General features: G+C 46.5%; 1 protein-coding gene and 1 long non-coding RNA gene across 10 annotated transcripts in view; one reads left to right on the forward strand and one right to left on the reverse strand.

Annotated features, from left to right (window-relative positions):
- camta1b (calmodulin binding transcription activator 1b) overlaps window positions 1–14,959 on the forward strand; it is a 252,264-nt gene that overhangs the window by 206,795 nt on the left and 30,510 nt on the right. For all 9 annotated transcript variants that reach the window (XR_006031366.1, XR_006031365.1, XM_042090381.1 and 6 more), the window contains exons 7-11: window positions 1,463–1,616; window positions 3,594–3,734; window positions 5,557–7,859; window positions 8,694–8,820; window positions 9,000–9,134. Coding sequence is in view for 7 of the 9 variants with exons in the window: in XM_042090381.1 (XP_041946315.1) it covers window positions 1,463–1,616; window positions 3,594–3,734; window positions 5,557–7,859; window positions 8,694–8,820; window positions 9,000–9,134 (2,860 nt within the window). In the remaining 2 variants the exon portion in view is untranslated. The remainder of the gene's footprint in view (window positions 1–1,462; window positions 1,617–3,593; window positions 3,735–5,556; window positions 7,860–8,693; window positions 8,821–8,999; window positions 9,135–14,959) is intronic.
- On the reverse strand, window positions 7,902–14,649 carry LOC121707676. Its single transcript, XR_006031368.1, has 3 exons — window positions 14,161–14,649; window positions 12,172–12,280; window positions 7,902–7,979 (listed from the first exon to the last, which is right to left on the reverse strand). It is a non-coding gene; the product is annotated as an uncharacterized LOC121707676 (long non-coding RNA).

Here is a 14,959-nt window from a genome sequence, read left to right on the forward strand (position 1 = left end):
CATGTGAATGACTGACCTTTCTGTCTGGCCCTTTGTAAATCTTTAGTAGCCCTCTCTTACCCCCCGACTCGCTCAGTCTCAACCTGTGACCCACCAAGCTGCCACTCACCCATTCACTTCACCCACCCTTCAGGAGCTGAAGGAAATTACCTATGCGCTCGTTTGTGTGCCCCCCCCCCCAGGACAACTGAACAGAATGCACTGTGTGACAGACAACGTTTGCATGCCTCCGTACAGCTCTCCTTCTGGATTCTGGCTCTGATGAAGAGCCAAAACAGCCAAAACGACTCTTGAGTTCTGTCTGTGGGCTACCTGCTTTCAATGCCTCTCAGTCATCCTTCAGCCAAAGGAGTGCAGAGACCACCCATAACAGCGTTAGACACTTATCACATTAGACATCGCCGTTATTAAACCATTTTCCAGTCGCCATGGGTCATGTGTGCTATGTGATGCTGTCTATAAAGGTCTGTGAACATGCATGCTAATGCAATTACGACAACGAGGGGGACCAAATGCCCTAAAGCTCTTCATTTTGCTTTATAGTATGTTAAAATATCCCCTGTTGGTGAAACGTGCTTTTAAGCAACACCTATTACTCATAAGCTGTCAATTAAGGTAATTTATTGCCGTAAGGAGGGTGTGGATGTGTGTAGTAGCGTTTGGAGCTGGGTAAATACTTTGAAGCTAATTGAGGGCATGGGGTTCCACAGGGAATGTGACTGGTGTGTGCCAATTAAGTCAATTTAGAAACCTCATCTTCTGCCACTAATCAACGCCTGCAAATTCACTCCCTCCCTCCCTCCTTCCCTCGCTGCACACACACACCCACACACACACACACACACATGTACAAACACACACACACACACACACACACACACACACACACACGCACACACACACACATACATACAAACACACATGCACACACACACACATACAGAGACACTCATACACACACATTCATAGACACAAGTCTTTTTCGGTTGTATTTGTATTTCATTGTTCTCAGTGGTGACGGTTGGTTTGAGCCACACGTCTCTGAATGGGCTGGGGCAGTGTTCGGTCCCACACGCCTCACGTGCCAGACTATAGTAACACTTCCTCGGCTCCATACGACGGCTGATGGAACGTGCCTATTCACACAGCAGATGGCTCCCGATTCCTCCAAAGAAGCAGTGTGCAGATGATAGCCATCCCCCACACCTCTCAGACTTACTCTATCTTCCCTTTCTTCTTTCTTTTATCTCTCTCTCTCTCCTTTCCTCTCTCCCTCACTCTCTGCTCAATTTATCCCTGTCCTCAGTCCATTCTCTCCCTCCCCTCCCGTCACTTCATCCTAGTCTCTCTTTTGTCACACGGTCTGTAAGTGCAGCATTCACAGTTTCTCCCTCCTCCTCCCCCCTCCCCCCTCTGTTTCTCTCTCTCTCTCTCTCTCTCCGTCCCTGACGTCACCTCCCAGAACCCAGACATCGTGTTGGTCCACTATCTGAATGTCCCGGCCATAGAGGATTGTGGGAAGCCGTGCGGGCCCATCTTGTGCTCCATCAACACTGACAAGAAGGAATGGGCCAAGTGGACCAAGGAGGAGCTGATCAGCCAACTCAAGCCCATGTGTAAGTTTCTGCACCACAGCTTTCTCAACCACCTTCACCACCACTCTGCTGTCATTGAAAACTCAAAAATCGTGGAGGCACAAGACGGGTGAAAAGCACAGGGCATGTGAGGCAGTTAATCTCCATAGAGAGAGAGAGGAAAATGCAGTAAAAAAGAGACAATGAATTAATCAGCTAAAATGAAATTGCAATTAATACATTCTAATGAAGAATTACTGCTCGCAACCGTGTTTCTAGGAGTCACTCATGTGAGGCTAAAGCTAATTCATGCACTTTCTGTAACTGTCACTCACAACTCTGATGTAACTAAGGAGTATGAAAATCATTATCTAATTAATCAATTTTACTTAATGAGATCAGGTAAATACATTTCACACTAGCCCAAGTGACTTGGCACATCTATGTAGTGTTTGCAGATCTTACACACACGTAGGCCTACTGTGTACTGTATACTATTTGCACACACACACATACACACACACACACACACACACTTCAGTTCCCTTCACTCAAAGTTTGTGTCATCACTCAACTTGAAGGACTTTACTCAGCCTCACTTCTGTAAAGATATTGACATGATGAATACACCCTACGACTGACAAATGGTATTGCAGTTCATGCCTTCGTCATCTGGTAATTTCTGCACAGGTAAATAAGACACTTTTCAGCTTCAAATTTAATAAGGATGTGAATTCGACAAGACATAAGATAAGACATCACATGAGAGACAACACACTGCCATTCAAGTCTAAGAACTAAACAAATATAGACAAAATATAATATGTTAATATGTAATATTACAGTGTGCAGGACTTCTCGTTTAACTATGACACACCATGGACATGCGCTGACTTTATATCTTTATGCCAGTTGACTGAGCCTTTCTGCTGATTATGTGCTGAAAGCAGAAAAGGACATATAAGAGCAGCACTGGCGTCAGTCTCTTTGAATGACCTTCTAGCTGAGGCACGCATCTGCTGTGGTGCAACACTGCCATCTAGGGTTAGCTGAGCTCAACTACAAGAGCTATTTCCAATAGGTGTGAAATGGAGGCCCACCAAGCTAAACATACCCCACAATGCCTGATGGACTGATTTTGTATTTCTGTGCTTGTGTGTGTGTATGTGTGTGTGTGTGTGTGTGTGTGTGGGGGGGGGGGGGGGGTGCTTGAATGAGGCACAGTGGGTATGGGAGTCATGCAGAGAGCAGCTCTCACTCTGGCTGGGCTCTGGTTGTCACATGGCTGATGAATTTAGAATATCGGGGTGGTGATGCTGATGGGAGTGGTGGTGATGTTGTCTCGCTGTTTTTCCCCCCCGGCAAATTCCGATTGGCCGCGATGGGAAAAGTCACCTTGTGTCTCGTCCGTCCTTGTCTGTTTGACTCAGCTCACTGTCTGTTCCTCTCCAGTGAGTTTGCATCACAGCCATCCAACCCATGAACCGAGAGTGGAAAAAAAGCGGGTTTTCCACTCAGGTCAGACTATAACTGACCACCTCATTGCTAATTCTCACCACCACACCACCAAATCACCACACAGCAAAAAAGAATTTCCCCAAATCTGAGCCGTAATGCCTTTTTATTACATCTCATCATACTGCACATAGCACCAAATACACATTTTATTTCTTATTCCTACACCACTGCACTTGTACAACAGATAAACAACTAACTATTTGGGTCGAAACTTTAACTCTGGGATACAGAGCTAAGAAAGAAAAAGCTCTGAAAAAGGTAGGCCCTAAAATATGAAACATAATGCATTTGCATGAAGGTCAGTTGTTTCATATGTGTGCAGGGGAGGGATGTTTTCTCCCTTCAGGTGGGGATGATGTAGGGCATGTGTCCGCCTGCGGACGGGGGTGTCTCCGGCCTCTGCAGGGGCAGCTGGCTGGGGTTTGCAGGGCCGGGAGGCGTGGCTGGTGGTCTGTGCGGCTGGCTGACGCGTCGTCTCTGTCTCCCCCTCTCTCCCGGCAGTTCATGGCATCAAGTGGACTTGCAGCAACGGGAACAGCAGCACCGGCTTCTCTGCCGAGCAGCTGGTGCAGCAGATCCTGGACAGCCACCAGACCAAGCCGCCGCCCCGGACCCACAACTGCCTCTGCACAGGCTCCCTGGGTAAGGGACGCAGTCGGGGACGGGGTGCAGTAGGGGGGTGGCACAGGGAAACCACTAACCTAGGTGAGCGGTTCACTGACTGAGATCATGTCTATGGAGTTGCAGGTTGCAGGTGCTCTGACAGATTACTTGACATTTGGTAAGGAAGAAGGAAGGGAAAGAACCAGTTATTTGCAGCTTTCATGGTTTAGCTGTTAACAGCATTGGAGGGTAAAAGTAAACTCTTTAGTTTTTAGTGTGAAAATGTCCTCAGAAAGCATTACAGGCAAGTTTGAATTTAATCTGATAAAGTATGAATGTGATACCCCAGTGCACCGACAGGTAGATAGATTATTTCTTGAATGAATCCAAGACATATTTTAAAAGCCTATCCTGCCCAAAATAAAGATAGACTTCATAAGGAATGCTTCTAGCAGTATGGAGAACTAGCAGAGGAGGGCAGTTTTATCTTATTGAAATCTAAATTTTTGATGAACTCTGTAATGTAACCGGACAGGGGAAAGAACAGCCATTTACAGAAGGTGCTGACAGTGCCTTATGGGTAAAGTAGCTCATACACATTTATAGCTGATGTACAGAAGAATATGAGAAACCTGACAGGGCTAGTGTGGTGGTTATACTGTAAGATAAACCCGCCCTGAGAAAAGCTTGTTTAGAGTATCTAGTTATACTGGGATACTCCACACGTTGAAGCTGCACAATCAGGTGCTTATATCTGTAACCTGCATAACCTGCCCTGAAAAATCCATGTTTAGAGTAATTTTCTTGTATGTTAAAAAAAGCTACATCATTGAGATACACTTGAGAAATTGCATACAATTTCACCACCAGAGGGAGCTATTGAGGTATCCATGTCAGAGCCTTGGTCCAGCCTGAAAACCCATCTGCTCTAAAGAGTTTAGCCACATGACCTTAGCTGTATGCTTCACCTGAAGAGGCATTAGTTTGCAGTTATCACAGTGAGGATTACATGTGGACAGAAATAACCGTGAAAAGAGGGCTACAGTCAATTATTTACAGTAAATGTCGAATCATTTTTACTGTAATCAAGTTCAAGATACTGAAGTGTCAATATCACATCATAACTGTGTAAGACTACTCAGAAGAAATTGATCTTGCCATCTTGACCCAGCTGGACCCTTTTGGGTGAAGTGCTCCTAACTGTCAAAAATGCACATTAGTTGCTAAAGATAACATAATCCTAACCTTCTCATGGCGTCTGGCACAAGGCAGCATGTTTACACAAAGTCTCCCTTTATCATCCCAAAGCTGCCTACAGTTGGCCCTTTATCCTTCCAAATGAGCATTACTTGCCTTGTTTAAGTGAACAAACAGTGCTCTGTGGTAGCAACCCTCTGGCCAAGTATTAGTGGCACACTCTTCTAGGCATGTTTGATACCTTCAACTTAACAACTTTGCACTGGGCAGTCTTTTTTAAAGTACCGTGAAAAGATGAAAGAATCCTCCTTATATGGGACTATCGGTGACTAAAACATGAGTGGCTTTCAATAAAATACAGCATAACTGCTTTTGTACATTTGTGAACACTGTGCCTATTTTACACTTGAGTTGTACAAGGCATATTTACTCATACAAACATTTCACCACTAGATGGTGGTAGTGGAGAGGGCTCACAATTCATATTCACAATTCATTAAATCAAACATCAAGGAGATCAGTAGTAAGGGTTCTGTATATATGCCCATAGGCCTTTACTTATCCATGCCTCCATACATATTCCATATATAATATATTGTTATTCATATAACTTGATTTTGAGTGATGTGTGTATGTGTCTGCACTCTGTCTCCCCTTTCCTCAGGTGCTGGGAGCAGCCTGCACCATAAGTGCAACAGTGCCAAACACCGCATCATCTCCCCGAAGGTGGACCCGCGCTCAGGCGGCCCGTACAGTAGCCACAGCGAGGTGCAGAACAACGATGTGTCCGAGGGGAAGACCGAGCATAGCCACAGCAAGAATGGCCGGGGGGGTGGCGGCGACGGTGCGGCGGCAGGAGCGCGGGAGAAGCGCAATGGCAAGGTGGCCAAGCCGGCGCTGCTGCACCAGAGCAGCACCGAGGTGTCGTCCAGCAACCAGGTGGAGGTGCCGGACACCACGCAGAGCTCGCCCGTGTCCATCAGCAGCGGGCTGAACAGCGAGCCCGACATGGCCGACAGCCCGGTGGTCAGCGCCATGGCGCACGTCACCTCCGTCATGGGCAGCCTGTCCCAGAGCAGCGTCTTCATGTCCGAGGTGAACGCCGACCCGGTCTACAGCATGTCACCCACAGGGGGCGCCAACGCACACCTACTGGGCACAGAGACCACCCCGGGGGGACTGGTGCTGGCCGTGGCCACCGACGGACACAAGTTTGCCTTCCCTGGCGCGGTGGGCCTGGGAGAAGGAGCCGGTGCGGATGGGCTCGCCATGCTGACGGCCGGAAGCGTCTCCGAGGAGCTCGTCCTCTCCAGCAGCCTGGACACCACCACCATCAAGCTGCCCGAGGCCACCATGAACTTTGACCCCGACTGCTTCCTCAACAACCCCAAGCAGGGCCAGACGTACGGCGGCAACGGGCTCAAGTCCGAGAGCGGCGAGGGGGGCCTGAGCTGCTCGTCCACGCTGCCCGACACTTACGGCTTCAGCGCCGCCCTGGTGAAGAACATCAAGACGGAGGACACGTCCTTCGAGCAGCAGCTTGCCAAGGAGAGCGGCTTCCAAGTCGGGGAGGTGGGCAGTGGCGGAGGGGGCATCTCGGGTTCTACCGGCGGAAACGCCCCACAGAGCTCCCTGGCGCTGACCCCCACCAACTCTCTGCTGCCCACCGGCGGAGGCCTGAGCCCCAGCACCACCTTGGAGCAGATGGACTTCAGTGCCATCGATGCCAAGCAGGACTACTCCGCCAGCGTCATGTCGGCCACTGGCTACAACCAGACCCTGGGCAGCCCTCACCTGCCCCATCAGAGCCACTCGCCCAGCTTCTTCCTGCAGAGCTCCCCTCAGTCCTCCCAGCCCCAAGGCCTTCCCACCAGCAGCAACGGCTCTGGGTCTGGGCAGGGCTCACAGGGCCCGGGGACCTACATGGCTCTGCCTGTGGTGAAGTCTGACTCCCCGTGTGCCAACGGTACCCTCCGTTCCCAACACCAGGCCCCTTCCCACGGTGGTCAGCATGGTGTTGCCAAATGCAACGGCACATCACCAACGGAGAGGAACGGGCCGTCCAACACCCTTCAGCTGCTTCAGTTCCAGAGCCGCTTCTCTGGGTCCGGCGCCGAGACCGGAGATGTGGGGAGTCTGAAGCAGAACGGAGGCGGTGAGGAGGCTGGAGACGTTAGTGGACAAGACTCCAGGGCCGCCGACGGGCTGCTGAAGGCTGGGGACGGCGGCATGCAGATGTGTCGCACCATGGGGGCGGAGGCAGGAGGAGCGGAGGGCGTAGATCACTACCTCCAGTCCCACTCGGAGGGTAACGGGGTGACAGGAGCGGGGAATGACGCTAGCGCCCTGTGCAATGGCACCGATGGGTCCAGCGCAGAGGGCAGTTCCCACTCCCAGCTGCCCCTGCTCCAAGGCACGGGGCTGGTGCAGGGCCTCTTCAGCGCGGTCACTTCCCACCAGGGCAACAACAGCGCCAGTGGCAGTGGAGGGGCCATGGAGATAAACCTGGACCACTTTGACGTGTCCTTTGGGAACCAGTTCTCCGACCTCATCAACGACTTCATCTCGGTGGAAGGCGGGGGCTCTGGGGGAGGAGCTGGAGCCGGAGGAGGCGGAGCCAACGTGGGAGCAGGAAGTAACGAGCTGTACGCTCACCAGCTGTTGGCCCACTCTGGTGCTGAGGGGCAGGTGTCGTCCGGCGCCACACCCCAGCAGGCGGGAGAGGAGGGCGGGGGAGGCGGTCAACCCTCGGTCGGGTACAGTTCAGGGGAGCTCTGCCTTCAACCTTGCTGCAGCCCCCAGGCAGGTACGGCCCCCACCGGCCCAGGTGAGGCCGGCCAGCTGGCCTACATGCAAGTGGCAGAGGTGGCCTCAGCTGGAGTGGCCCACGGGACCATGGAAATCATCCAGGCCACTGGACGTCTGTTCGTAGTGACCGACTATTCGCCCGAGTGGTCCTACCCCGAGGTGAGTCTCATGATGTGGTCTGTTATCTTCTGTTTAGTTCTTCTGGCTAGACAGTCTTCATTTTCACCACAAGGTGACAATATTTTGTTGGCACATTCAGTAGGAAACCATTTTTGGCCACTGAGAAAAAAAAGACTATGTTTAAGAGAGAGGAAAAAGAACGTCATTACTTTCTAGCAAAAATGTGCATTTTTTGGGAAGCAACCCGTACATTATTCACACAATAATCATACATGGTTTAGGACTCACCTATGGATTGTTACATTTAACACATTAAGTTAGTATGTGTTTGTAAGTAACTCAGATCAGTAGTGCATCACTGTTTTAAACAGATTATGTACGGTAGGGTCAAAACAGAGCATTTTAAATCCTCAACACCACAGAAAAACAATACTCATGTACAGAAAGTTGGTCATCATGAACTCATGAATTATATTATTAATCATGACAAAATAAATAAGTACGATGAACTGGAACAAAACTAAAGAGTCATAAAAGGGACGATGATAAACCGTGTAAGATCAATAATTGTTAAATAAGAGAACATAGCCCAAAGAGACACTGTTCATGTGTTCATATTAAGTTCTCTTTATTTTACAGCACTGCCTTTGGTTTTGAACTAACTTTGATTTGATGGGTTGAAACCTCTGTATATAAAAGCAAAGTACCTAATATCGATATTGTGACTGTAAACTGTATGCCTTTAATCAACCATTTGAAACCTAATTTTTAAATAACCTTTCAAAGGGGAGGAATGACATGATTGAATTGAGACTAGATCATGCTGGCTGAAATGGTGTGTATGCTGAGTTTGTGTACGCTTTGTTGTTTCAGGGAGGGGTGAAGGTGCTTATCACTGGCCCCTGGCAGGAGGCCAGCAGTGACTACAGCTGCCTGTTTGACCAGATCACTGTTCCTGCCTCCCTTATCCAACCTGGCGTGCTCCGCTGCTACTGCCCAGGTACAACATACAAACTTAACCACAATGCCTCACTCCACTAACTCTCCAAATCCAATTTACGTGCAGTACTCTCCAAACTGACAAGCATTGTCTGATTTAGCAGTATTTTGATTTGTACTGTGCTCAATGGTGTCTGTACTGATCTTCCACACATGATTTGTATTTGTGTCCATTCACAGCCCATGACACCGGCCTAGTGACCCTTCAGGTAACGGTGAGTGGGCAGATCATCTCCAACTCAGTGGTGTTTGAGTACAAGGCCCGTGCCCTGCCTGCCCTTCCCTCCTCACAGCACGACTGGCTGTCTCTGGATGGTGAGTTTTGTGGCTTTAACAGCTCTGCTTGTAGACAGAGAGTAGCGCACCGCACACCAACACACTCTTAACGAGGTGCTGACCTCTGGTGATACACTTAAAAATAAGAAGAGATTGTTGAACACTCTGGCTCCAATTGTATATATATATATATACACTACCAGTCAAAGGTTTGGGGTCACTTAGAAATTTCTATTCCACTCCATTATAGACAGAATACCAGCTGAGAGCAGGGCAGCAGTTTTCAGATTACATTATGTGCTTACATAATTGCAAAAGGGTTCTCGACTGTTGTAGAAAGAAATGGCTAATCTTTAATTGTATATCTACATTGCCCTTAAGTCATTGCGTCTTTCACAGCACTATCGATCTTATGAGGTTATTTCTAAAAACGTTCTCTGAGCTAAATGCCCCAGCTAGAGGTAAATGAGTGCAAGTTATGATCGATGATCATCACCTGTTTGATGTCCATGGCTAATTTGGCTAATCGCACCATGATCAGCGTTCAAAATGTATAATTTGCTGTGCTGGGCCCTCTACTGGTATGAGCCAAAACCATACCTTTCAACGTTCACCTTTCTACATACATTTATTTGTGGGTAACGTTACAGGTTGAAGGCCAGCTTAAGTTATATGTAGTGATGTTATGGTTGATACTGAGGCTCCAAAGCATGTCGAGAACGTCAACCCCTTCCCATCTAAGCTCCGTATCAAGGCTTGTACCATTTGGGTGATATTACGTCATGCACTAAATTTGAAGCTTCATTCAAGTCCACTGCTTCGAGAAGTGGTTCATCTGGTTCATCTCAAACAAGAGGCTTCAGTGCTACAATGTCCTAAGTCCCCTCTCGAACTCTAGTGTCTTTCACTTGTTTGGAGTAGCCTAGTTGGAGATTTTGATTGAGAAGCTACCATACACCAACCTGACAATGACTCACTGTTCGCATGACATGTTATTATCATAGACACAATACCGTGTTATTTTGGTAGCCTAATACACTAATAGTCAGATTAGAAATCAATTGACTCATCTACATCCTGGTAGGGCAGTAGTTAGAGCTGAAGCCTGCTATGCAGTGTGCCAATATTCCAACGGAGTGCCTATTTACACCCCTGGTACGAATAGCCTTGGCCACACAGCTGAGCTATTCACACCCTGTGACATAACAACAAAAAGACGTTGCTCACGTGCACAAAAAACATGGCGGACATTCGTTTTTTCGTCAGCAGAAAGTGAAGAATTCTGAAAGGTTTCGGCACTAATATCTGTTCAGATTAAAAGAAAATTCCGGTATTTAGTTTTGGATGAACTAGAATGGTGGACACCGACATTTTGATGATTGGTCCTGTCTCGACTTTTCTGACTCATTTTGAATCGCCTTTACTGCTGTAGAGTGGCTGCCTAACAGGTATTATTTTTTCAGACACCTCACAACCGCATATAAACTTCCGCTCAATATTTGAGCCTGAAGCATAGACGGTGGCGCAGTAATATCAACGTGCAATGGGTCTTCCAACAGAAATCAATGGGATTTTACAAAATGCCAAATAAAACACGAAAGAAACTGTATTTCGCTACGCTACTTGTTTTGGAACATCAACTAACACCACTAACCACTCGGTGAGTTGCACAGTTTTGAAAACGAACGTTAAGGGTTGTTTTATGACATGTTTGAGCATGCCTGTAGGCAGCCACTCTGAAATAGTCAAAGGCGATTCAAAACGAGTCAGAAAAGTCGAGACAGGACCAATTGTCAAAATGTCGGTGTCCACCACTCTAGTTCATCCAAAACAAACCAGAAAAGGTACTCAAAGTGCTAAATACCGGAATTTTCCTTTAAGTTTTAGATTGAAAAGTTGTGTTTTATTTTCATAATCTTGGTTCAGTGAACACATACAACCGTCAGAAATTTTGTGAATATGACATTCAGGCCTATAAACTATAACTTTACCTGCAAACACCATTTAGTTGTGGAAGAAGACATAGCAGTGGTCACAGACATGGTTTAGTATGTGGGAGACCGGGGTTCGTTTCCCATGAGATACGTTTTGGCAGAGTGAGTGTGCATGTGTACCAACGTCTCTGGAGAGAAGGCGCGCAATTTGAACAAGAAATCGGCAACAATTAGCTAGTTAATGCACCAGAGTGTAAATAGCATACATTACTATATACACCAGGGTACGAATAGCATCCACTTCTAACTATACATTGATGCAAACAGCATACCTTATTCAGAGTGTCTATTACACAGCGGAGTTATTCACACCCTGTTATGTAACAACAAAAAAACATGTTGCTTTTTTATTATTTTTTATTATTATTATTATTATTATTATTACATTGTGTGATCAATATGCCAGAATAAATGCACAGGGGTGCAAATAACATACACTGATATTTGTACCAGACGGGGTATTAATAGAACACATTGCTGTGTGCACCGGGGTACGAATAGAATTCACTTCTAATTGCACCAGGGTACGAATAGCATACACTGCTAATTGCACCAGGGGTGCAAATAGCCTTACCCATATTCAAAACCCACAGGAAGATACTGTAAGCTTCATTAAAATGCCTGTCTGCTGAGCTGACGTTAACCTTTAAAATTACTGAGCATGAATGCCACAAAAGAGAGAGGTTGTTGATTTGGCCACTGCTTAATATGTATCAGGCATTTACTGACATTGAAGCATATTTTGGAATGGCTACTGTTGGGAGAACTTTTCTTGTATTATATTTTCATTGACCAGCAGGTGGTGCATTTGAAGCCTCATGAAATAAACCAATTTTCAATACATCTGGGTAGAGAGCTTGAAAGATTCATGAAGCTTAATCTCACCACCACTAGTTGTATGGGTTTCTTGTTGCCAGCTGGTAGCTTGGAAGTTCCTCATAGCTGTTGTACCTGCTGTGTGGTGCTGGGGAACCTCTCCAAAAAACAGTCGAAGACAATCTGATGCTCTCACGTCTCCCAATTCATCACTAAACAAAACTGTAGATAAGGGTGCTCTATTGTGTTAAAAAAATGTCCTGTACCTTTTCTCCGGCGCATGAAAAGATGTGTCCATCTCCCGTGGCTTCTCCATCATCCTCCTTGTCCAGGCTTAGGCCAGCGGCTCCATCTTGGTTTTCTTACGCTGAGGAGCTGTGTAGGTTAGTGACACAGAACAAGAAGAGTAATTAGACAAGCTAAAACATAAATATTTGTAATATCATGGACAACAACTAACAACTGTCAACTGTCTGCATTTTCCACTTAACACTTCACTGCAAGAGATGTGTAGTATCAGATAGGTTGGACCCCTCCACAATCTCTGATGAGATGCCATGACTGACATCTCCTCTCTTTTCCTTTTACTAGGAAGAGGCTCTGGCTTTGTTTCTCTGGCCTGTCCAGAGCTTGAGCTCTACAGTGGATTGGTCAGAGCAGTGCAGTATATGGAAACACTGTTACATAGTTTATAGTACTGCCAGTCCACTTGCCCATCACTGGTCTGGATGTTACTGTGGTTGTGGATCTCTATGTAAAGTTTCTTGAGTGCCTTGGTCTTATATGTGCACTGTTTTGGCCTTTGACTAAATGCCTCTTTCATTCAGCAGCTTTATTAGCATAGACAATAGGGTCTCTCACATGCTGATCAACTACCCCTTGAACTCATTTACACAGCCACACACTTTAAAATGATGCAATATTTCCATCCTCATTGATTACTGTTTACCACCAATGAATTGTAACTTTACCTGCTGCCATTGCACTGGTCTTTGTTTACCTGTAACAATTGCGTCAGGACTGTGCGCCCTCCATTTGGAACCAATGACATATCCCCATGGCCTTGTTAGTAAATATGGTTGACAACTTGCTATCCACATAGAAATCAACCCTAGTCTAACCTATGTCCAAACGGAGCGTTAGTTTTCTAGGTACACTGCTGTTGAGACGTTGCCAACATAGTGAAAATTTCACATTAGAAATGTTACAATTGTATTGTTCATATATTTGGTTAAGGCGCGAGCAAAATTATGCATTTAAAATACTATATTGCATTATGAAATGTAGTCTATATCTTCAATAAACTATTTGAGCAGATTAGGCTTCTCATGCATGTGAATATTCTGAATCCCAGTCAGTGGCGACGATGTTTTTCTGTCCTCAACATCCTCAAGTAGTCTAGGCTATTCATAATGTATCTCCTATGCCAACTGCCCAGACGCAAACCGTTAAACGAGCTCCCATGGACGTCTTAACTTTTCCATGGCCATTTAATCAGAGGTGACTAACATGTTCAACCACTCCTTCGGAACTTGTTGTTTCTTTTGTAACGCGATTAGCCAAGTTAAAGCCCCTTAGTGAAGACACCACCATTCACATATTCGGTCTCTGGAGTTTTCTGTCATTTAATCACATTTTACGAACATTTCTAATTAACCCCGGTTGGATAATCACCCTTCGCAATTTGGTGATTTATTATGGAAACCTGATCATCGTGCTATTAGCCAAGTTAGACGCGTCTAGGAGTACATTTTGCCCCTATTCACAAATGGTGCGCAAATAAGTAAGCACCTGAGTAGAGCTGAGTAGAGCACATTTTACCCATGTGATGATAGTATCTCTATCCACTCTAATACACCTGTTTTGCGCTGTGGTTAGTGGCACAGCCACCTGCTTTGATTTGTCATAATGCAGGGATAGGGAAATGTTTTTCTGCAGCGCTGCAGGTGCTGGTATACGGGACAGGAGAGCGAATGGCATGTGCAGACTTGCCCATTCTTTTTAACGTGTATAAAGAAATAAAGAATAAAGAAAGACGCTTATAAGCAAACTTATTTAACACGGACCCTATCCATTGATTATCGTGTACGTGGTCACTCACTTTGTGATCTGGGTGTTTCTTTCAAGAGCAGGCGTTAAGGTTTAGCATCCCAAACCTCGTTCTACAACCAGATGGTTATGAAATGCAACGAACTGCGAGTACCGCACCGTAACAACGAGGCACGCTGTGCGCTTTGTTTTAAGTCCGTACTCACAGAGCAAGTGATCCGACGGTCAAAATGCCACTGTCGCTGTAAACTGGTTTAGCCCAGGTGTCTCTCACATTGTTAGATAGATCCTGAATAGCATCCTCCATGTATTTCCCTGCATTTTCTCCAGAGCAGGACTGTGTAGTTGGTGTTAGATACTGGGGTCGATGGCGTCTCATAATCTAGGGCGTCTGTGTACCTGCGGCAAGCACTGACGCGCTTTTACTAACTAACGAAAGGCAAGCTGGTGCCGCGGGATGGGGAGGGAATAGCTTTAGACAGAGGGGTTCTCTCTCTCTCTCTCTCTCTTCATATCTCCACGTCTCACTCTCTCCCTCTTTGTCTCTCTCTCGCCACTATCCCCAGTTCTGGGCTACTTTGTTCTATTGTTGTTGGGTCTGTTAGCATAGCTGCCCCTCTGACACACAGAGGTTCATTTCAAATGCTTGTGAAGAGAAGGAAACGCGTGAGTGTGACAGACGCGACCGTCGAGTTGTTCCGGTTAGTATTGCATTGTTTTCTGCTGTACTTTTAGTTTGGATTTAAGAAAAATAGTGAACGCAGGGCGACGTAGGTTGTGTCTGTGTGTACGTGTTTTGGCGGAAAGTTACACAACCGTGTCCTCTGGTGTATGGCCAGTGTTTGATGTATGGCACTGTATGATTGAATTATTGCTTTCTCTGTGTGTCCCTTAGATTGACAGTAGGCTATCATCATCTTGGGGTAGATGTATGTTTATTCCCTCGACCTTTTTAGATTCTCTTTGTGTTTGTTTGTGCTTTTCCATTCTCCAGTTCCGAGGTTG

This window comes from Alosa sapidissima, chromosome 4 (assembly GCF_018492685.1).
Source record: "Alosa sapidissima isolate fAloSap1 chromosome 4, fAloSap1.pri, whole genome shotgun sequence".
NCBI lineage: Eukaryota > Metazoa > Chordata > Actinopteri > Clupeiformes > Clupeidae > Alosa > Alosa sapidissima.